This window comes from Tachysurus fulvidraco, chromosome 1, assembly GCF_022655615.1.
Source record: "Tachysurus fulvidraco isolate hzauxx_2018 chromosome 1, HZAU_PFXX_2.0, whole genome shotgun sequence".
NCBI classification, from domain to species: Eukaryota; Metazoa; Chordata; class Actinopteri; order Siluriformes; family Bagridae; genus Tachysurus; species Tachysurus fulvidraco.
The window spans coordinates 6,411,368-6,436,703 of NC_062518.1; the positions used below are offsets into that span (position 1 = coordinate 6,411,368).

Here is a 25,336-nt window from a genome sequence, read left to right on the forward strand (position 1 = left end):
GGCGTTTTACCATCAACACATCAAACACACACACCAGAGCCTTACAGTACACTCAGTAGATTGATTTTGCTATGCTATGACATTGTTAAGCAACTCCTAGCATGTCAGAAGTTATGGCAAAAAGGAGTTATTTAGAAGAAAAACAAAACGTTATCATCTTTTATCCTTTTTTTTTTAAAGCACAGCATTCCATCATATGGATACAGAATATAGAGCACAATATACGAGTAAGAAATTCCACTAGGAATCAACAGGACATACTAGATAATGCAGTCTCAATTACTGAAGGATAGGACATTCGATCAATAAGGCTGGGAGGTGCATATAAGAGCTTTGGCTTGGGTTAGTTAGAGCGTGAAGGTGGCTTGGGGTCAGAGGTCAGCGGAATTCCAGCGATCAAAGCAAAGCTATGCGACTTAATCTGCTGGTTTCCACCTCCCTCAGAACAACATGCGGGCAAACATTAGTCACATCGTTAGCATTAGAGGACTTTTTATTTCTAAGACTTGCTAGGGTTTCAGATCATGGTCATGCTTGCAACAGCTATGATTCTGGCAGTTTGCTGGCCCACAATGTATGGCACAAAGAAAGCCAAGGCTACATGGCATTACATATTTTGGCTACACCAAGGTATAAGAATGAAACTTTCATGTTTTAAGGTCTGACCTTCTTTCTTTTCACTAATACTGTTTCTTAGTGGTTGACCTTTTGAACAAAACGTATAAGCACATTCAGAAAAGAAGGTCCATAGGGCTGTCCAATTACAATATCCATGCTGCAAAGCTAAATGGCTGCAAATATATACAGTTTTTTTTTTTTACATACATAAGAAATGAATAACGTCTTACGTACAAAATAAAAGAAAACAGAAACCAATAGCAATAGTAATAATAGTAATTATCCTCACTGTTAACACTACTACAGAAAACAGAATGTAAGTGGCCAATTTGTTTTACGTATCCAATTTGTTTTTTTATTGTGTACACATGTGTAATCATCTAACATTTCTGTCCTACTCTTGCCATTGTCTACTGGTCAATGTTGCCACAAGAATGATGCGCATGCAGCATACACAACAGCAGACAGTGACAATCAGAGTATCATAATAACAAAACACAGCAGAGAATAAAATCATTTGTTCCTTAAGACAAACTGACTATATTAGGAAATTAGGGTAGATACAAAAATTAATCAGGAGAATAAAGTTTTCCTTCAATTTTATTGGCTGGTTCCTCCAAATACCACAAACCCACAGCCTTCTTCGCCAAATCATCTTTCAGTATACAGGGCTGTTTCGAATTCCACAGCAGAGCACCATGCTGAAGATCATCTCGAAGATCTTTATTTAAAAAAAAAAAAAAGGAAACAAATTAAAAATCATTTATACATACTGAACAAGAGGCAGTTTTCCCACTATCAAATAAAAGCTACAACCCCAGAAGAGAAAACAGACATTCAACCCCAGCCAACCCCATCTTTTCAAACTGTTCACAGGGCATCATATTACACTCTGAGTTAAGTGCGATCTACCCACTTCCACATGCATGAACTTACAGATTCCCACAATTGGCTAGTGCTGGGTATACCATCACTAACACACAGACAGTACTGCAAATTTTGCTCTTGGCCAAGGACGCCCTTAGCATCATGGCGTGATTTCTCGAATATAGAGTGAAAGCTTTTCTGCTGCCTATTTGGGAGTTCACAATTCTCGTTTAATCTGGTGTTTGACCGTGGGTGAGTCTTTTAACAGTTACTTCTACTATTGTTTGACATGATTGCCTTAAAGTCAAATTCTAGCTCATATTGTGTGATCCATGCCTGATTAGATCACGTCAGTGAAGATACTTTAACGACTGCTATGTTCTGTTTACATCATTAATCATCAATCTGTGCTAACACAAAACAGAGCTGCAAGAATGTATTTTTTTAAATTAAATTATTGCTTTAAAAATTTTTTTTGCATTTCAAATGCTGCTGATCTCGGTTCACTTATAATGAATTCTTTAATAACGTGTGCATTTCTTTCTTAGCGACAACAAAGTCCGGCTGAATATAACTCACCATGATGACAGCAACGACCAAAGCAGCAATGCCAATCAGGTAGATCTTGTCATTGAAGAGATCTTTGATTTTTGTGTGACAACTCTAAGAAAGAATATATTAGATTGGTGAAACACATCAAAGCGTACGTGGCCAGAAAAAACCCACTAAATTATTGCTCGGGAAAACAAAATACATGCAATTTGAACTAGTAGAGGGATTCAGGGTGGGTTAGGATAGGGCTTACCTCAGTGATCTTAATTCCGTTTGTTTCAGGGCATAAATTAGTTGTCCAGGTTGTTAGAACTGATGTCACAACACCCTTGCCGCAGCATTGCAGCTGAAAGCCAAAGATATAGCAAGTTTGGTACAGAATAAGGTCAATATATCACACTGTTTTTATAGTAAAGCAAAGCAATTAGACCAACTAAAGATGGATATTTAAAAAAAAAATCTTTCACACAATATTTGTCGTGAAATAAAGATTTATTAGTAGATATACTAATCTTTATTAAATATAATTGTATGTGGGTGTGTGTGTGCATGTCTGGGAGATGTACGTGTTGAATACTGCAGAAAGTACAAGTACAGCATCAAGACATTTTGTGTGCTGTATTTAGTTTTTTAAAGCTACCAAATGAACAAAGTGCAAAAAGGTATGTATGTTATATAGCAAAACCACTGCTTCTTGATTATGAAGACTCCTTTAATATATGGTTCAATATAATAATATTATATTTATATCACGATAAATGATGCCACACTAAGATTTTCTTATGATATCATGTTATCTTTTACTTTTTTCTTTACAAACTGACTGTAAACAGTTGATTTAATGGTTTAATTTAATTTTAATTTATATTTTTTGTACATTATAGCACAGGTAAGTGCAGTACCTTTTATATGTTTCGATGGCGGTTTGTTAGCCAAAAAACAAACAAACAAACAAACAAAAAAAACACAAAACACGAGTAAAACATGATTCATAATGTGGTGAAAAAAATAAGTGACAGGTTAGGTGAACTCACAGACTCGTGGAAGACCTTCAGTACACCAGCTGCCGCTTTTTGTTTTTCAGTGGCGGTTTCAATCACGCCACGGTCATATACGGTGTCATAGAAGCCGATCACGTCTTTAGAAATCTGAATGCAGAGAAGCCGATCATGGTAATTCATTACATTTGATGGTAAAGGTGGCATAGATATACATTATAACTAAATGATAAATTTGTCTTGTGAATATGTGAGTATACAGTATTTCCCCCTCACCTGGTCTTTGTGAATAAAACCCCAGATACCAGCAGCAACCTCACAGGCAAACAGGATGACCAGGCAGGCGAAGAACTGGAAAGGAGAGAAATCATAGTGAAAATGTATGCCACTCTACCTGAACTTCTCGCAACCATGATGTTAATCCTGAACACAATTTACATGTAGTGATTTATTGTGTTTATAGAGCTTAGACTATTTCACAGTTCCATGTTAAATAGGGGCCTTAAAAGTTTTGCACCTGTATAAAAATACAGCCAGGAGACACACTGGTGCAGCAGGTAGTGCCGTTGCCTCACAACACCAGGGCCACTGGTGTGACGTTAAACCCATGTTCATGTTTGTATTATCCAGGTTTTCCTGTATCTAAAAAATTAAGGTAAGTGGATTCCCTAGATTTGGATGATTTGGGTGTGTGCTATCATGAATTCGCCTGCCTTGGCCCCCAGTGTTCCTACAGTAGGTTTCATAGCACAATGGTTAATGAAGATGAATAAATGCTTAAATTAACTGTAAGATTTGTTGTCAAAGCTGCATATAAGAAAATGAGAAAACTGAGCATTAAAATGGGAAAGCATTCTGGTCTCTCTGAGGGAGAAGACTGAAGGATTATGACAAATGAACCGACTGGATAATGTGTGACTCACTGTTCCCAGCAGGCACTGAGACTCCTGGATGGCACCATAGCAACCAAGAAACCCAACAAACATCATCACAGCACCAACAGCAATCAGGATGTAGACACCTAAAGGAGGGAATAGAAGCAGGTCAATACTATGGATTTTTTCACCCAGTACATTTACACTTATATATTCGTCAGAGAAAATGAACTAGTATTGAATATTTGAGTTGGGGTCTTTAAAATTTCCTGTAAAAAAATTTGTCTCTAGGGACTGGACTTCAATCAAATAGAAATCTATTTGACAGAATAACAAGAAAAAATATACACAGGTCATTAAACATTTATATATCATCTACATATACACATAAAATGATGTGCTGATTCTCATAAGCATTCGAGGTCAGTGTCATAGTATAATCGTGTTGGGTGTAGTGCTCCAGTGTGACCACAAGGTGTCAGAGTATAAGAAATATTATTTACACACTAGTCTGTTCTTGTCAAGCGACTGCGACTTTCTGAAAGCGTTAACATAAACACTTCCTTATTTGACAATTATTCTCCATTGCAACAACAATCGGGATAAAACACAATAAAAACAGTTATATTTAGTTGAATTTAGTGAATACATGACATTTTGGCAGACACTGAGAAAAACTGTGGGGAAAAAAGAGAGCCTGAAAGAAAGAAAAAAAAGGAAGGAACCCATTTTCCGTCTGTTTAGAGAGGTTTCTGCTTGCACTAGTTCTGTAACCATGACAACCTTGCACTACATAGATACAATTATTACGTAACTCTGCAAACCATTTGCCCTAGTAAATGAAAGCATAAAAAATTGTAAAAACAAAAGATCCTACAGATGATTCATCACCAACATCCTACATCGTGTACTGGGTTTCTTCAACAAATACAGCCCAAAGTGCAAATGCGACTTTTAGCTAGAACATAAAAATACTCTAGCACTTCAGTAAGAAGAGAAAAGATCCTGTAATGGGAATAAGAACATGGTCCCACTCAGATTTTTTCTCTTCAACTTCAAACCCACACCCTAAAAAGCATCAAACTGCATTAGTGGATGATGTGGAAAATAAATTACAAAAAAAAAACATCTTCAGACAAATGAATGTCACTTAACGGTTTCTCTCACCCTGGAGCTCTTTGCTCTTTGTGGCCTTTGTTTTACTTCTATTGATCTACCATCTCTCATGTCATATATTACTATTTACCAACTCTAATTTTTACAGTAAAAATAAATAATAATAATAATAATAATAATAATAATAATAATAATAGGAGCATGGTGCAGGCAGAGGGTGAGAGACAAGTTAACATTTATACTACCTCTAACTTACAGTTGTCTCCAGAAGATAATTTGATTCTGGATCCCTAGGTTTTAAAAGGTCTGCATAATGTCTTGGTGGTTGTTGCACAGACAAATTGATGGAGGGACGGAGGATGGGAGCTTAATTGTGTTGTGTATCTGGCATAGAGCACAGACAGCCATCAGCCCACAGCCCGCTGAGACACACTCAAGGCGAGCAGTGCGTGACTCCAATGCTGAACAGCTGGACAATGCAGACCAATCTCTCTCTCTCTCTCTCTCTCTCTCTCTCTCTCTCTCTCTCTCTCTCTCACTCTCTTCATACATCCACTCTGATTTGCCCTGCCCTTTTCCTCTTTTTCTAACATTTATCGGAGACACAGATTTCCGTTTATGTCAGCATCAAGCTGCTTGCACAGCAAAAATTTCAGCCATTGTCTTTCCTACTTGTGTTTGCTCAGTTAGCAGTCAACAGGTCTGTATAATGTTTCGGTAAATCGATTCAAAAGTTTACTTTCAAATGAGAGTGCATAATAAAGTGAAACCATATTGTGCTTGTAAATTGCAAATTTAATTTTTAATTGAAGGAGGTATTGGTAGATTTAATTTAGGTTTAACAGCCTATGTGCAGAATGGACAGCACCAATTCATCACCCCCAGTGTTATTAATAGCCAGAGGGCACAGAAAAGTGCCAGAAACCAGGCAGTGTATCAAAGATGCAATATAAGCTCTTCACTCTCAGCGAGAAGAGCAGAGAGTGACATGGGCACAGTGCCACCGCAAAGGTAAGGAAGAGTGTAACACTCCTCCTTTTGTCCGCAGAATGCTCAGATGATTCAAACAGAGATGATGCTTTCTGAACTCGCTGCGTCCTGCCAAATTCCTGGGCCCGGCTTGTTGCCACACCTCTAAAGCACTGCATCCCCTCTGAAAAAAAAAAACTGCACTACCATTCACGTTATTTGGTCTCTGGTGTCTGTGTTTAGCCCCTCGTAGCCGGAGTCGCTACAAATGGCGGAGACAGCACCCTCAGCCCCACCTACCATGGAGCAAATTCTTCAGCACTTCTTGGAGGCCAGCCTTCAACAGCAGATGACCCAGTCGCTGGCTTGGAGCCTACACTTCAACAAGCTTGTGGCTCTGAAGAAACAACCTCTCCCAAGCTCCTACTCTCTCCCCGTCCTCTCCCGTGAACCACCTAATGGGTCATCACTAAAATGAGCAGGACAACAACATCAAGTTCCATTTGTAGAAATTGCACAAGGAGGACTGTGTCTGTATCCTTGCCCCCACCTCTGAGGAGAAATTCAAATGGTGTACTACACCCTGAGAACTGAGGGAGCTGAAGATTATGAGAAGCTTAAGCAAGAGATCCTGGTCTGCTGTGGGAGCTCCCTAGTAATGCCATTTCAGATTATCATAAATGGACTTATCACCCAGATTTGATCTCCAGGACTGTGGGTTATCCGTTGCACACTCTAGCTTGACCAGCTGTCCAAAGTTTTTGAACTGATTGTGACAGACCACTTCCATGGAGCCCTGCCTGCCACAGAACGCAAAGCTGTATGTAGGGCTTAAGGGCTCCACCACTCTGCGGAAAATGCTGGAGGCCTTAGAGAATGCAATAGCAAGCCTCCAAGGGTCCCATTATCAACATGGCCATGCCAACCAGTCATCTCAGGGTCACACGCGGACTACACCACCTATTACCCCAAGGTGGTCCCACTTTGGAAAGCCAACTCCCGCAACTTTGTTCCGAGAGCTGATTCTACAAGCTTCAGCCTGGGTACTGAATGAACAGAACTATTTCAGCACCCACCGTGTTATGGATAGGTTGACATCAAATCACACCAAAAACAGGCAGCCAATCAAAGTGGCACTCTAAGCTCTTCACCCTCAGCAAGAAATGAGAAAAATGTAGTTTCATTTTCTCATATATTTTAAGTAGACAGTTTTTATTACCTATATATAAAGAATACCACTGAACATTTTTACATTACATTCATCAAAAAGGTTAACACACAGTCCATCCCTGTTTTGGCCTTGAAAAGTCTGGCTGTGAGAGTGGGCAGGTTTAAGTCCTTTTAAGAACCAAATGTTCAGATAACGATTAAAAACACACAAGACTTTTGAGGTAGTTGAGGCATTTGTCTAAATAAAAAGATTTGTGTGTGTTTGGGGGCAGGGGTGTGTGGGGGTGGTACACCAGTGTAGTTTATTTTTAGTGTGAAGACAACAGAAAAAAGAGAAAATAAATCTGTAATGCTAAATGCAGCTGCTATTCTCCTTTAAGAGAAACAGAAAAAGAAAATGATGGAATTAAAAAGTCATACATTACAACACTGCTTTTCAGTCGGTCAGGAATAGCAAAAAAGGGAGAGTGAAGAAGGAGAAATAATGAGCAGGGTGTGGCATGTAACGGGAATAGCCAAGCCAAACAAAGTATGGAAAAAATGGAGACTAATGAAATAAAACCCCTAGGCACCAGTAGCTCTGAAAAAGGAGGACATTGGAGAAGTGGTGGAGATTAAACAAAGGAAGCAAGAAAAAAGTGTAAAAAGACCAAAAAAGTGACACAAGGTCACTGAAAAGTTAAAAGGAAAAGAAAGCAAGCAGGCAGTGTACACTACTGACTTTAAACACAAACAGATGGGTTGTAGCACAACCTCAGTGGAAAGCAATGATGTGAAGCAGAGAGAGAGAGAGAGAGAGAGAGAGAGAGAGAGAGAGAGAGAGAGAGAGAGAGAGAGAGAGAGAGAGCGCGAGCTTGTAGACTTTTTTAGACAGAGAACAGGGGCCATTACCAGGGGGCTAGAAGGAATTTTCCTCTTGCCTTTTTAACACTTAAGCTTCTACAACCACAAACATGTACTTATATTTAAAGATTTATCCATTATTCATTACACCACTGTGCTGATTAATGCTGATCAGAAGCTGTTAAACTTTTATAACAGCAGCTCTCAAGAAGTGTATTAAAAAATAATTCAAATGTGTATACTAATATGCTTATATAATAATTATTGGTTCTATAGTAACAATGAATTTACTGTGACCTGTATGATGGACATACTTCATGATCATTGATTGATGATTAGATGGGACTGCTGTGTTTGTATTTTAAATAATTAACTTCAAGAATAATAATAAAAAAGGCTTGGAGTCTTGTGGTATAAAGGAAGGAAACACTTATGCTGTTTTTAAAAAATCCTCAGGGCGGGTATTGTTTAAGACCACCCATTCTACAAACTTCCTGCCTTAAACTACGAAGATGATCTTTTTTAGAAATGCTGCCTTTTTCTTTTTTCCAGAGAGTTAGTCAGGCTGCATCCAGTCCAGCCCTACAGACCTTGGCCTTGTTGGGTATAATTTAGGCATAATGACATATATCCCCTTCCTGTTTGCATTTTTTCTGTCCTCTTGGACAAAATACTTACTCTCCACAGCTTCCACTGATTATAGTCATCTTAGTGGTAATGGAATATATCAGTACATGTAGGTGTTCCCTTTCTGACTGGGCCAAGATCTGACCATTTGGTTCATTTATATTATTCCTAAAAATGGCTTATGTATATCCTGATGAACAGAAGAACAACACAAATCTTAGAGACATAGAGTTCCTGTACGTAGTCACACATGAATACGTAGATAATAGAGGTTGTGTATACACTTTAGACAAGCTCACTTCCTTTGTTAAGAATTTAGTGAGGATGTGTGTGCTTACATTTGTGATTTTACTGTATGAGAAAAACTGACCCATGACTATATTATTTCATGAAGCAGTGTCACATTCCCCTTACGACAAAACAAGCAGTATGGCAGTTAACATTTGAGAAAAGCACTTCTTTTTCTACTAGAAGGTCCTGGTTGTAATATAAATGCAGGTTTGGTGTCTTTTAGTAAGTTTGCAATCTTAAATCGAGCAAGTGCCAAGCTACAATCTTGAATAAATCTAAATAAATCAAATCAACATATCGTTTTATAGAAAGCCACTTATTAAGCAGATTGATATTGTTTGGGAGTTTTCATACAGGCGTGGTCTTTCTGCCCGCTTGGCGTGCTTCCATAAATGTACTCTTCCTTTCACTACCTTTAAAAAGCTATTAAAATTGACCCTGCATGGCTTGCAAAGATGCACTTTTAAATGCTCAAGATTAAATATGTTACACAAGATGTTACTTTGTAGGAGAGATTTTCAGCGTGTTGAACAAACAGTATCTTATGTCAAGTACACATAAACTGATTAGCCAGCACCACAAATTTTAATTGTGCTCACTCTAAATCATAACTCTGTCTTGCAATTTATGTAAATGTAATTTGTTATTATAATAATAAGTGAGAAAGTTATCCACATAAATGGTTTATTTTGTATGTTTTATGCATGTAGTCAGAACCTCTAGATTTCAGTGTGTATTTTTCATTACCCGTTGCCTGTATTTGCGTGAATTTTTGGAAAAGATAATAAACATCTAAGCGAGGAACGATACTTTTCTACTCTAAACTACTTTATTTATTCTCATATCTCATGCTTTCTTCTGTGAATAATCTCATCTGGATACCACAGATATTTACTGCTGCAGTAATCATTAAGACTGTATCCCAGTATTGTTATTCACAGTATATGTTAGTCATCATCATACCAGACACTCACAGGGTGTTGCTGTTTACAGTTTTTGGTTTCCAGTGGCTGTACAGTTACCAACATATTGACCAACATATGGTGTGAACATGTCGGTATTTGTTTTCTGGCAGTGTTTTATTTGTCAAGCGATATCAGGTTATTGGAATCAGCACAAGCAAGTACAGGCTTAGGTTAAACAAAGTCTTGTTGAACCTTAATAGATGTCTTATTAAATGTTGCCACTTTTTAAACCGTAGAGGTATCGTTTATATTAAACACATATCATGTAAAATATACAAAAATTCTTAATCATTTTAATATTCTATCTAACTATATTAGAATATAAATTATTTTCTTTATTTTTTTTTAAAAATTATTCCTAGTTCAGTCCTACAGAAAATAGGTGGCATTATTTCACAAAACCTAAATACTGTAAATAAAATAAAAGGGGCAACCATAATAAAATCCAAAATGCTGATAAGAGTTCTTGTGCTATAACTTAAAAACTGAGCAAACATAACTGTCAAAACACATTAATCTCATTTTGTGATTAGTATGAATATTGCAGAGGCTTTGGAACCAGAACAGGTCTAGACCCGTGCTTTAATTGCGGGTCATTGTGGTTTCTACTAACTCTTTACTAGAATAACTTCAGTTTAAGTTAATTATCTTCCTTAATCCAGTTGCTTTGGAATACTGTTATTATAGGATCTCTTTTGGTATGGCTTTGAGACTGTAATTAATGAGTATTTGCAGCAGACATTTAGGAGTACTTAAAGTTCTCAAAGCAAAATCATTCTCTATATTCGTCTTTTTTAAATGGAAAAATAACATGCCACCATACAGGCAATGTGGAAAAAATCTTAAATCATGCAGTTAGCAGTCCTGGTTTGGTGGTCAACATTCTGACTGGAAGGTATTGACTTCCCAAATACTAGGGCAGATATAGAGATACTGCTGGATCATTGAGCAAATCTATCAACCTTCAGCTGATTGGCTTTATCCTATCTCAAATATAAACTGCACTGGGTTAAAGTTCTTATGCAAATCTATTCAGAACAGTCATAACACACCAACTAGTATTTGAAACCACTATTTTGAAAAATGCCTGTGAATGTTTCATTTCTATATTTGGAAAAATAAAAAAGACTAAACGAACTCGGCTCAAAAGTAATTTTAATAAGATAATGGTATTATTGGCTAACATCCAATCGGCAACTTGTCGCTATGCAGATTTTAGTTTTATGGTGTAACTTTTTTTCTGTTAAAATGTTTTTTATTTATTTATTTAGGTAAGGTATATTATGGCTGGATAATAAAACACATTAATCTAGCATATATATTGTGTATATATATATATATATATATATATATATATATATATATATATATATATATATATATTTTAATGTTTCATGTTAAATCATTAAGACATTTAGCACAATTCAACTAGTAGATTTGTAAATATGGCTCATGAAATGTTGAAAAATATCCATTTTGCTATATTGCTCATTATATACAATATGTTTACACTGTGATGACTTGCACATTTCATATTTACCTAACAGAAAGAGCACCGTTTTCAAAGCAAATTTCATTGTGTTCTCAAAGTCGCACTAAAATATTGAATCAAATTTTACATTTAAGTGGACCCTGTACATTCCACTGCACATTTCCCAATTTATTTGACTGATGAAAAGCTTTTACTTACAAGATCCTTCTGCAAAAATATTTTGGACTACACTACATAAAATGCACTGAATGTTTAGAACATTACGTCAAATTAGAATTTAGATATTGTGTATGCAATATTAAATAAGATTTGCTCTTAAGATCTTAAAATCAATATTTCTCATAGATTTATGAACGGACATAAAGTGCGGGAAAATTCACGCCTAATACTTAAGAAGCCCATTAGCTTGATGCATGAATTCTGCCTCCAAAAGGCTCTTGTCTCATGCTGGACTGAAGCATTAACAAAGCAGAAGCACTCAAGTAATTTGGTTTCTATGGATATATCACTCTCCTCCCATTAGGGATAATTGAGTCACCTAAACCAAGCTGGGTTCCTCTAGCACTCTGTTCTGTGCATTCTCCATGCAAGGCTAACCACATACTGAGCTGATGTGTTTTACCTCAGCAAAGCAGTGTTTTAAGGAGTGGCATAAAGAAAAAAGACAAAGGAAAAAACATAGTAGACATAGTAGAAAAAAATATAGTCATTGTCTATACTGTAAGTATTATGATTTATTCAGAGGTCCTGGGTGGAAATTTATTAGCTAGCCCCAAAAGCTAGAAAATAATTTCTTTGCCTCTTTTAGCAACATTCAATTCCTTTCCCGCAAGCATTTCCCATTCAGCCCTCAATTATCATGCAAGACAATGCATCCTGTAAAGATGCAAAACACTCTTATCTAAACCCAACTGAAAAACTCTGGAAGATCCTTGGAAACAAAGATTTTGCTAAGAAACACAATGCAGTTACTGAACTGTAGAAGAGACTGAAAGAAGAGAAGTCCAATATCACACCACAGCAGTGTGAGAAACTAGCAATGCCCTTTGGCCGCAAAAGTATTGAAGTCATTCAGAGCAAGGCCTTCACAGTTCCTTCTTCTACAATTCCTTAAACTCATTGCTCACATTAGCCCTTGCTACCTACAGCTAATAATATCAGTCTGCTTTCCTTCATCCCGCATTAAGACTCTGAAGATTAGAAATAAAAGGAGTGAGCAATGCCAGTTCAACAGAAAAAGCCGAATTGCCCAATATCACCATAGGCCTGATATCTGCCATTATACCACAAAGATGAAGGCTCTGTTTTTCTTCAGAGGTATTCGGATTAACTAATTTTACAGGAAGGTTATTGTGGGGGTAGAAAAGGTTTAACCAAAACAAATGGAAACCAAAGTAACTGGTGGGTTTTACTTAAACAACCTTTAGTTGGTCAACACATAGTGAAACTGTCCCTGCCATTGTGGTGCATGCTCTGCAACATGAGTATATAAGTAAACTGTGTTTGACTGTAACCAGAAACACAGGGTTAGTAAGTAATACCATGTACAGCAACACTGTAAGTAATGATCTAACATAATTCAAACCGTATGGCTTCTGTCTGCTGGTTATGGATGATAATGCTATCACCAGTGGTGGACACTAACACAAGTACGGTAAATAAGTAAAAGAACATTTCTCAAGTATTGGCTAGATAGATCTCCAGTTGCACATTTGTGCCTGAGTCCATCTGTTTACCACGAACATATCAGAATATAAGAACTCAAACTTAAAAAAAAAAACACTTTACCTTTACAGGAATAGTGTACTTTCTCCACAACTGGGTATTGGTTTCTATGCTAAAATGATGGCTTTCAAAATATAGATGACTTATGCAGACAGACTATTAGGTCTCACTCTGTTTACTCAATGCAGGCTTGTGATTTTCTTCTATTATACTCTTTAGGGTTACCATAATGTAAAATGCTAAAATGTTACTTGTGGTTGAGATATGGGCAAAGAGAAACATATTTCAGTTACAAGGAAAGCTTGTAATTTTCAGAACATCTGAAAGGGTTTTCCCAGGCCGCCACATATATTTGGGTGAACTACATTTAGCCCTGCATTCCCGCCCATTCCTTTAGTGTGTGACCTGCAGCTGTTCCCAGACATCAGCGCAGTCACCCACAGAGTTCTACAATAGGCGCTGTGTCTCCAAGAGTCCACTGGAGCCTAAAGGTTGAGAGGTCAAGGCCTGCTTAAACTACTTTGCAGATATTGAGGTTATGAATGTGTTGCTGCTTCAACAGGTGATTCACTGTTAGTAATGTGAACACTGCCATGTATCATGACATCTAAACTTCCCTTTCAAAGCACCAGACCCACACCCATGACTATCTGAGTCACATCCAGCAGTGGTGAGATTACTTGCTCTTTTATTTTCTCAAAAACCCATGTGCAGGAGTGAGTGAGTGAAAATACAAAAACACCCAGTGAGACACTTTTCGAACAGGGCTTAAATGTTCAGGAAATACCTAGACTGACTCACTGGGGAATTTCACATTTTCCAAAAACACACAAAAACCCCTCTTTCTCAGCATGCCCTTTCAGCAAAAGAGAGCTCTTCTAAATGTGCACAATAGAGATAATTCAGGACGCTGAAAATAGAGGGGTTCGGTTTTCAACTGATCCTCTTTATTCCTAACACAGAAAGGAAGTTAAAAAGGGAGAAAATACACAGATTCTCTTTGCTTAAGGCTCATGGTCAGTTCTTTCCTTGTTGACACTAGCAGAATGCTTGTTCAGATACAAGGCTGAAATTAGCAAGACTTGGGTTTGCATTTGGATTTGCGAGAGGAATGGAGTTTTCCATAAGGCAGGAAATGCAATCATGCTGGAAAACTCTGATAACTGTGCCAAGATTCTTCCGAAACTCTGTGCGAATGAAAGAAAAGAATGTGTTTAAGTGTGGGAGGGAAATAAGAAGTGAATGAAAGTGTGTTAGAGTTCTTTAGAGGTATGGTGCAACTATAAAAAGGCTGATGTTTGTGGAAATATTTCATCAGTCTGGAAAAAAGTCATGGGAGAGGTGTGTGAGTTTCTTGAAAAGGTCAAGTGACTTTTTTTGTTAAAAAACAAACAACAAAAAAAAAAACCCTAAGTTTTATGATTAATTAATTAGTGAGATTATCATTAATCACTTTTCCAAACTCAAAGACACAGACAGTGACCTTGCTGCACATTCGGTAGATGATCATAAAATTACAGAACAACACAACAACACAACACTCTAGTTTCCCTCACTGCAACAGTACAGTGGCAAAACGGAAATACAGTGACAAACGGAAATACAGTTTCAGATGGAAATCTAGTTCTATTTTAGAACTAAACCACAAAAACCACAAATATTTCTTAATATTTTTTTAACAGGTTGCGTAAAAGCTGCTATTACTAATTTAAACTAGCTTATATAAACTAATATACATTGAATGTAACTTTCTACCTAGCATCACATAATCATCTATGTAGCTAAGGATACTGAGAAAGAATGCATTTAAGTGCATAATATAAACTGATGTATTACGGTGTGTATCTAATGTGTCAATATTTACATATTATATATATGTACAATTATAATACTTGTTTAGCTAACAATATTTGAAAGGGTTTTTTTAAGCAACTTATGTAGTGCTGTAAAAAGGGTGGAATGTAATTTATTTCGTTAACTGTTATGATTTTTAAAGCAATTTTTTAAAATTGCTAAAATAAAATAATGTATTAATAGAGTGTGTGTAACATGTTAGTCAGCATTAAACTCTGCTAATTTGTAGCTAGGTTAAGTAAAGTAATTTATATACAATTTACATATAACTTGCTAGCTAGCTATACATATTTATATTACAGTAAGCCATTTTTAAAATGTAACCTTCACATGGGGTAATTCTGTTTAAAAGTTTAAGGTTTGTTTGTCCAAGCTGAGTAGCAGTACACAGAAAAAACTCAAACAGCTTTATACATACACACATTTGATTAGTTTGTTAAAATCAGCAGACAAAAAAAGTATCCTGTCTCAAACATTGGTGAAATGCAGCTAATAATGATTATGCAATGACTAACCCTCGCCCTCTAAACAGTCTGATGTACTATTACAGGGGTGGAACTCGGAGGTTAAACTGGATATCCTGATGAAGGAAACACATCAGCAACCAAAATTTTGCAGCCTGGCATTCTAAGTACAAATACATTGTTAGACACATCCTTATCAGATTCTTGCAATTAACTCTTTTCATAAACAAAAACAAAAAACTACAAAAAAACCCAACAACGCTTATTGCAAACCTTATTTTGATGCTGGGCACCGTTTTTCCAGAACTTCGTGCCAAGTTAAAGCGGTGTCGAGCTGTTTTAGTTAATTTTTTAGATGTATTATGGTGCCCGAACCCATATGACTTTGAACGGTGACCGCGAACATTTTGTTTACTGCAGCCGCAGCCATCATTACCAAGCGCGAACCGTTGACTCTGACAGTGAGTGAGAGTATGAGACGAAGCAAACGCACAGGCCATAGTGTGACATCTGTTAACCAGTAGTGTAAACATAGATGATGACAAGTTTTTATTTAAAATAAAGAATGTAGCCTTCGTTTGTATGTAGGCCTAGGCAATTTCTATATTTACAATACTTACTAAAATATAATTATTATTATTTTATTGCTTTTGTATTAGTTGTTTGAAGAGTAAAAACAAAAAATTGGTCGGTCTTAACGCAAATTTACAACCAGAAAGTCGGTCGGACTTAAAACAAAAAAAATTGAGTTGGTCCTAAATTAACAGGTTCGGTTGGATTACGGCAAACAAGAATATTTTTAAGGATGGCCTAATTATATTCTAAATTGCCAGTATTGCAGGTGGGTCTGACCCATTTATAATTAGACTGGCTTAAGCACAGGAGTCCACCTAACATAATAATGTTTATTCTCCATTCAGTCAAAGATCAATTTCTGTACTATTTATATTAATTTAATTTTTGTAATACCAAATATTATTAATTTGTGATACCAACTAATAGCAAAAAAACCCACCAGAAATTCATTCTTCCAGGCCGTCTTTTTTCCTCCTGTTGTATGCTGTGCTGAATATCTACTTGCAAGGTTAGTAAACTGCATCTACAGTCACAAACATCACACCCACAGAGCAGTTGGACTCTAGATTAAAAAATTCTAATAATAATTTTAAAAAATTATGAGTCAGCTACACAGTCTGACTACAGACAGCAGAAACAACCATCTATTTGAATAAGGCATCATTCCAACTCATCAATAATCATAAAACGTTATGCAACCATTGTGATATGAATAGCTCATATGAACAAATATTACAGTCAAAACAGGACTTTTGTTTTTTACTCAACAGAACTGGTATGGTTACCTCGTTCATTTGTTACTCCCTGCGGTTAAGCAGATGTAGGGCTCTCCTGGATAAACAATATTTTCCCACAGAGAATGAAACGGTTTGTGCTGAGACAGTGCACCTGTGGACCAATCATAAACGAAACCTACCATCTAATGTCTGGTTTTCTTGGCTTAAAATTCAAAGAGTATGGACATAAATCCGGTGTTGAATAAAGAGAAGCAGTCACATGTTTAATGTTTATGATTATGCCTGTCTGCACAGGTTTGTGGTGTAATTTCTTTTTAAACTAGAAAAGCATTATCAAGTTCTCGAACAAATGCATGGTTTAAACAAATCAGGAAGCTTCCAGGATCATTGACTTTTAAAAGTAACATGAATTTGTTGGACATTTAATGTGTGAATCCAGTAAGAGCTGTGTAACACAATGGAGATCTCTAACGTCACCGCCAGATGAACCTCTGCACTGTGCCTGGACAAGTACTCTCTTGGTTGCATGCCAAAAGGTGTGTGTGGTTTATATCTGAATGTTCTCCGAATCTCAGACTCAATTTGTATTCAACTTCTTTGTTGAAATAAACTCTAAGTATTATACTATTGTGTGATTTACTTGTCAGTGGGGTGGTTCCATTAATAGTATATCTATAAGTTTAATATATATATTTTAGATTGAAACATGAGTAGACTCTCTTTAATTGAGCTCACAATTTAATAGAAACATACCTGCAAATATATGCAATTATCCAATTAGCTAATCATATGGCAGTAGTGCAAGTAATGCTCAGAGCAATATGGGAGAAATATTTCACCAGGGCATGGTTGTGGTTGCCAGCCAAAATGGTCTGAGTATTTAAAAAACATGCCATATCCTAGAGTTTGCATTTTTTGGTAAGTTTACACAGAAATATTTGCATGAATAGGCAGGGGTAATGGTGTTCCCTTTAAAGTCAACTGTTTGGCTATAAACTACAAATTGTTGATGTTATGCACATCGCTAGGACCAGTAACTATAACAAATCTGCCCTGTGGGAAATAGGTGGAAAACCAGAGAGGAGGGGTGGAGGAGGAGGAATCAAGGGTATTAAGTATTTTGATTAAGATTATAGTGATACTGTGACAATGTGAGAGTGCTTACTGATGTAGAAGGTGTTGGGTGCCTCTGTGTCTTCATACTTGAGGGCCAACAAGCTGCTAGTTTTTTCATCATGACGAAGCCACAAAGAGACGCCCAGGATCACACATCCAGCCAGCTAAATATAGAGGAGGAGAAAGAAAGGATATTAGATTATTCTATTTCTATTATGCTATTCTAGTCAAACTGATCCCATGACAGTGGACATGGGTCAAGGTTCAAAGTTCAGCTTGCCTACAAGAGTGGAACCAGAAACGTTGACAAATTCTAAACATGAACTTTATCAGACCTTTCCCAGATTTCGTCCTTTGGGAAAAAAAAAACTGCTATGTTGGTAACTTTCTGTCAGCAGGTTTAAGTGACCTTATGATCCCCTGTCCCTGTTATCTTCCTTTCCTTTTGGAGTCTTGCAGAACTTCATATAAACAAGAAAAAACATCTGTGCACAAATTTCTGAATCGAAATGCTATTCTGCTTCTTCGTTTTAGCAAAAATGGAAATTTCTGCTCAGAGCCAAAGAAGCAACAAATTGGCCAGCTATGAGGGTAGGACGTCCTTATTTAGAGCTGGAAAATAGTCAGATTCTGTCCGTCAGACACTTTTAAAGTCACACTACAATGGGTATTGTATGGGTGGGGGCTATTAGGAGTGGGTTAGAGGCCTCTGTTTCCAAATAAATCACTGTCAAATCGAGTCGAGGCTGAGCACTGCTGGGGCAGCTGGACCTCGTCTTGAGCGTACAGACACTGTAGAGGAATGTAGGATACAAATAAAGGAGATCAGAGACAGTGCAGACCCCAGCGGGTGCTCACTAGCTGAGTGAAAGAGAGGAGATCCAAGTACACCACTCTTAGCAAAGAACTGGGAATGGGAGGAGTGGTGGTTTACAGTAGGAATTCCGGGAGAGTTTAGATTATTAGCCAACAGCTCAGATAACAAAGAACTGCTTCCTTCTCATTACGTTCATGTGCTACCCACCTCATTATCGGTTCCAACAATACCCCCAGCCGCCATCACTCAACCCTGATCTCCTCTCTCTCTCATACACACACATCACATCTGTGAACAGCTGCACAATGAACATTATCCACCCACAGGTCAAATCTAATGGGATTTTCCCACTCATATGCCATATGAACTGAGAAACATGGACAATATTTTACCCTCCCAGGGTTTTAACGGTAATCCCAGTGATAGCATGTTGTAACACAGTTTTGTTGTAACACAAGTTTACATGTTTAGACAGTGCATGCCATTTTCCCCATGTTTAAATCTTGCTCTGAGCTAACAGGAAAATATGGCTATTTTTTTTTTAAACTAAGAAATGCTTTCCCTCGAGGTGAAGGCTAAAACTGAAAAACCAAAGAATCATATCAAATGAAAGTGATTCATTCCTGTAACCTGAACTGTTGCCATGTCAGATTGCTGTCCCAGAAGAGAGGTAAAGTTCAACCACTTCTCTAAGGGGGACGGATACAGAGACTCTCTTATCCCACTCCTCCCCCCTTGCTAGCTCTTCATTTTGGTTCATTCTAGAGCTCAGGCAACTCGTTGCTCAGTGACCGAGTAAACACAAAGCCTACTGGGAACAACACTCATCTTCAGCAGCATAATCATTTAAACTGTGTTCAATCATGCACCACTGATTTTACAGTGATACCTAACTAAGGGGGTTTCCAGGGCTTGTTTAATTATTACATACAAGAGTCACTTCCTAGCCAACACGTTCATTGGAAATGAGTAACTAGCCAACATGTTTATTGGAAACTGAAACCCAAACATTTAAGATCTTGCTATATTATGAGTAATCAACAGATAAGTTTCTAGAAAATATACTGCTATTATGCCCCAGCTGTCTGTGGTGCTTTTAGAGGCTCTAGATTTTCCAATATATGCTTTACATATTGGTTTCCTGTAATTCACACATACAGTACACACTCACACAAACACACACCACCTAACAGCCGCTTACTAGCAACTGTAACCTTGGCCCAAGGCGTGTACATACATGCTTTAATAACACTGAGGAGGAAATTGCAAATGATCGTTATGCTTTTACAGTGACCAAGTCATGTGACAAAACTTAAACATTTAGGTTCAATCTCCATCTCTGTTCATCTTAGTTCATCTAATCTAATGACATCATCATTTGTCTTTCTTCATTCACTTTCAAACTCACCATTTTCAAAATATTTAAATTTTCTTTTTCTCTCTTAAGAATTTGTGTTTAATATTTTTCAATATATTTTTTTACCTGCATTTAAAGAAAGATTTCATAGGATTATATCCTCATTTACACCAAAAAACATAAAGACACGTTGAAATTAATAAGAATAAGAATAATAAGAAAAGGAAATGTGCGACCCAACCCATAAACCAGGAGATTAAATTAACCCTTGTGCAGACCTGGTGTCTATTTGACTCATCTGGAAAGTTTAATGTTTCATAACTTGGGTTTCCTTCCACATATTTACCTGAAATTTACCAGGATTGTTCCAAATTATGAACTTTGCAAGTAAAATTAATTTTCTATATTTTCGTTGAACTATGTGTTCGTAAAATAAATATTTTCCTCCTCAAGTCCTCCCGAGTCAATTTGACTCGTCCACATTTAGTGGGGCAATAGGTCACACTTCTGCCCTTTTCAGTAGAATGAACATACATACAGACACAGAAATGCACACACAAAATGTTCACTAACACACACCCAAAACACACACTCACACACACACAAATTGGGCATTGCATTTCATTAGGCCTCCAGAAAAAAATAAGCGCCACACATTTGTAAATATTTCACACTTTTGATATGCCTTTGCCTAGCAGAGAGCAAAATATGATCTACCGAAATGATGCTACACACACATGCAAACACACAGTCAAACACTTTTCAAAGCATTGGGCATTGCATTTCAGTTGGCCTCCAGACAAAATAAAAGCTACACATTTGTAAACATTTCACACACACACACACACACACACACACACACACACACACACACACACACACACACAAACACACACACACACACACAAATTGGGCATTGCATTTCATTAGGCTTCCAGAAAAAAAAAGCTACACATTTGTAAATATTTCACACTTTTGATATGCCTTTGCCTAGCAGAGGGCAAAATATGATCTACCGAAATGATGCTACACACACACACACACACACACACACACACACACACACACACACACACACACACACACACACACACGCAAAATGAGGGCAAAGTGTGTTCTGAGTTCAGTTTAAAGGGACTACAGTCTGGAAGCCATTGCACACCCTGGGAAGCAGTGGATGAATGTGTGTTTTTTTCAATGCCATTGTCAATACAGATGGGTCATTAATGGTAAACAGCGAGATAATGACTTTACTTATGCATTATTTATTTTCGAAAGTCTACTGAGATTAAAACCTCTTCAGCAAGGTGGAAACTGGATGATAGATGGTCGTATAAAGTGAGATGATAAGATCATTGGATGATTGACCTCTAAGTGGAGGAAACAAAATGTACAGACACTGATTTTTTTCTTCTTCAGTAAAGTAGGTTGCTTGGAGAGAGTGATGCCCTGCAGTGATGAAGAAAGCTGTAAGTATGTACAGCGATCTCAATATCTAATCAAAATGAAATGGAGAAAACATTTTAATGCATTCTAATGGCAGCTTACCTTCAAGACCACAATATCTTCAAGACCACAATATTCCCCTCCCATTTAGTTTGGGCTCATAGAGTAGATTTAAAACTAAGAGTGTCCTTTTCTTAACCACTAAATAATACACCAGTAATTATACCCCATTAACTACATACTCACAGCAACACCCTGGTGATGCAAAGTGGTTGGAATTCATTCAATTGCAATAAGAGCCAACAATATATAGTGAAAGGATGTGATATCATATGGCTTATCATATCATATGCCTGATATCATATGTTGCATAGTAGGTAGGAAGAGCAATGCAAAACTTTCTAAATGACAAGCAATCAACAACAGAGATTACAAGTACTAAAAATAGTTGGTGGCAAGCTCCTTCTTTCACCCACTTCAAAGGATTTGGTTCCTAGACTTTCCAAGCTGCTACAGGATTTACTAAGATTTAACCAAATTACATATATATGGTTTTATGCTGTTTGTATTTTCTTTTACTGTTCATACACAAGCAATTTCTCTTGTGAAATTCTAGTTTAGCAAGAACACATGCAAGGTGGAGTCAAAACGGGCAAGATAGCTCCTCTTTTTCAGACAGCCATCTAATTTGTGGTCAAATGGGTGGGCTTGCTGCCATATAGGCCGTTTATGTGGCCATACACACCACGTGACTTAAAAAAAAAAAAAAACTGACATCAAGTAACTGGCATCAGCAAGAAAAGTAACACCCATAAAATAAAGAGAAAAGTGAACAGCACAAAACGACTTGAGCATTTGGTAGCACATTTGATGCAAAGTCACAGCTGAGTCATGCGCTCCATTAAAACAAACTGAAGAAGCCCAACCAATCATCATGTTATTCATGTTATGTATGCAAAGAGACTGTTTTTATGTGGACTGGAGATTTCCAAACCGCCTGAGGTTAAAAAAAGGGGATTGTGAAAGACATGATTGTGTCAGCTTTAGACCTGCAGTGTCATTTCCTTGTCCTAATATGTAGGAAGCCTGATATCATATCTCTGTTCAGAGAACAAGGCACTGACATTAGGCAATCACAAGAGCAAATGTGATAGAATGAGAAACCGGAATCTCTAGCTTAAACAAACTAAATTCTCGATTAAAATCAACAGTTCCTAAAAGGCTCTTTTCACTGATACGACCAAGCCAAAATATTATTTTTTTTTCAGACATGAAGGTCATAACGATCTGTCCTTCTGTCATATTTACTGTAGAATAAACATTATTAAAACATCCTTGAGCTGGCATGAACCACAACTATAGTGTTAGCTAATACCTGCATAAAATACAGGACATCTTCTTGCTATGCTTTCCTGGATACCATCTCCATTCTAGGAAGCGCTATCTATAATGAGTTTGATGGGTCTTATTAGGCACTCCTCTCTTAGACTCCTCCTCGTCCCTGCCAGAATCACAGTGGAGGCTATTTCTAACCCGTGACTCACTGATAGGGGTTTGTAGAATCTCCGGCATGTCACTGATAGAGCCCAAAGCCCAAGGCCACACCTTAAAATTACTCTTCAACACCATGCTTACAAACCTGAACGTGGCTTTAGCATGATGGTTCTATAATGTTTTTTTGTTGAGCATCTTTATTGTTTAAAGACATCTAAGTGGGTCCTTTTTAAATGAAGCCTCTCATGAATACCGCTTGTAGTGTACACATCTACGAGAAAATCTAATCCACCTGTTGTGCATTTGAGATGAGAGATCACACATATCTCCTCAGCCACTATCAGTATCAAGTTTCCCTCAGGGAGAAAGTGAAGATAAAAGATAAATGAATGAAATCCATCACCGGTGTAGACTGATAGACACACTTATATACCGTAATGCACTGTAATGATCAATGCACAATGAATGTATAATGTCAAAGAGAGCTGCCAATACCACAAAGCTTCTTGCCTCCTCATGTCTCCTCCAACTTTGAACAGTGTTGCATAAAGACATGTGTGTGTGAGTGTGTGTGTTTGTGTGTGTGTGGTTGATGCTCCTGAAACTCCTCTCCATTGTTTGGGAAGACTGTATGTTTTTTTCATGGTGTTCTTGCCAACGATTAAGTCTAGAGTAAAGAATCTCCAAAAACTGCCATTAGCTTAAAGCTCCATACAGGGCTAAATCTCTCTCTCTCTCTCTGTGTGTGTGTGTGTGTGTGTGTGTGTGTGTGTGTGTGTGTGTGTGTGTGTGTGTGCGTGCGTGCGTGTGTGTGTGTGGAAAAATTGTCTCACACTCTTGAGGTCTTTTTCATGTGTTTGGTTATTTTCCACAATCCCACTGATGACTCATAACTGCTTAGACAGAACATCTGGCCACAATCAGTCATTTTATTATGAATTAAAAGTAAATGCTGAGACTTTTTAATGGCTGTTAATTCTTAAGATTTGTTCGGGCCACACGTGCAACAGCAATTTAATTTCTAGACACATTTCTAGGATCATAACCTGTACAAAACATGTCTAGTGAAAACAAATATTCGAAAATATCTTCTCCTTTGCACGTTTTTTAACAAATAGTGATGTGAAAAGTTTTATGTTTATACTATTCATATGAAATCCAACCACACTGCTCTTCTTAGCCTTTTATTTTGTATGCAGCTTCATATGATACCCAACCTTGTTTTTTTTATGTGTCTGGTTTATAACATGACAATTTCACTTCCCCTAAATTTCACCCTACAGTGACATTTAAAAAGCTTTTTTTTGTATGAAGCATAAAGTCCACACCATCTTTAGTCCATATCCATGTCTGTGCCTCTGACAAGTCCTGAGGTAAATGTCGATTAGCAAAAATAAACAAACAATTTACTATATTTAAATAAATTATATTAATATTAAAATTAATATATTATATTATATGGTGCGGTAATGATGTACTGCAGTTTGTCGACAAATGTTTTATACATCTGTATCAATCTATAACAAAACCGTTATTCATTTAAAAAAATCCGTTATGTTTTAACCGTTTTAACGGTTTTAACCGTTATCGCTATTACGCTAGCTAGCATTAATCTCGTCCTCTGGCTGCTTTATGAGCTAGGATTCATCTAACCTTCGGAATTTACGCATATCACGTTTGCGTTTACAGAACGAACAGAATCCGTGGTTATTTCCACTGTTTACTCTTAAATCTGTGGTAATAACGAGACAGACGGCTACGTTGTTCCACTAACGGCCAATGCGAGACAAAAATAGGTTATAAATTGATCTAACAAGCACTCACCCAGAAAATAAAGTTGAAGAAGAACAGCATGTATTTAATACATTTCGTGCAGCCTTCCACTCCCATTGTAGCGGTGTGCCGGTTTCGCTTTCACGTCGAGTAATGTGTGAATTTAGAGAATTCTAGAGTGTTGAACTGACAGATGAGAGCAAAGAAAAGCCGGTTATGTGTGTGTGTGTGTGTGTGTGTGTGTGTGCTCCTCCTGACAAAATAGCTCCTCCTGACAAAACCCAGCTCCCCCCTCCTCCTAGGGAAAGTGGGACAGTCCAAAAAATCATGGCGTCTGTATGCATAAGCCTTATATTTACCTCAGTAAATATAGCTTCTGCATTTTGCTAGTACCTTTAGTCAAAATTTCTCTCTCATACTATCTTGACAATGCTGTTTGGGCCCTTCATATCATAGAAAACCTAATTACTTAGACTGTTGTTATTTGGAACTAACTTCCTTTGTGTACTTTGTCTCTTTGAGCACACCACCAGAGTTGGATGTTTTCCTATAAATCCCACAGTCAATTCAAGTCATGAAACTTTTATTGTCATT

At 37.2% G+C, this 25,336-nt stretch overlaps 1 protein-coding gene across 1 annotated transcript; it reads right to left on the minus strand.

The window, feature by feature from the left end:
* Positions 1-1,221: 1,221 nt before the first annotated feature.
* Positions 1,222-25,008, minus strand: cd81a (CD81 molecule a). Its single transcript, XM_027137100.2, has 8 exons — positions 24,794-25,008; positions 17,905-18,019; positions 3,959-4,056; positions 3,312-3,386; positions 3,072-3,185; positions 2,291-2,383; positions 2,065-2,148; positions 1,222-1,339 (listed from the first exon to the last, which is right to left on the minus strand). The coding sequence occupies exons 1-8, from the start codon at positions 24,857-24,859 to the stop codon at positions 1,277-1,279; spliced, it is 708 nt and encodes a 235-aa protein (XP_026992901.2). The 5' UTR covers positions 24,860-25,008; the 3' UTR covers positions 1,222-1,276.
* Positions 25,009-25,336: the final 328 nt, after the last annotated feature.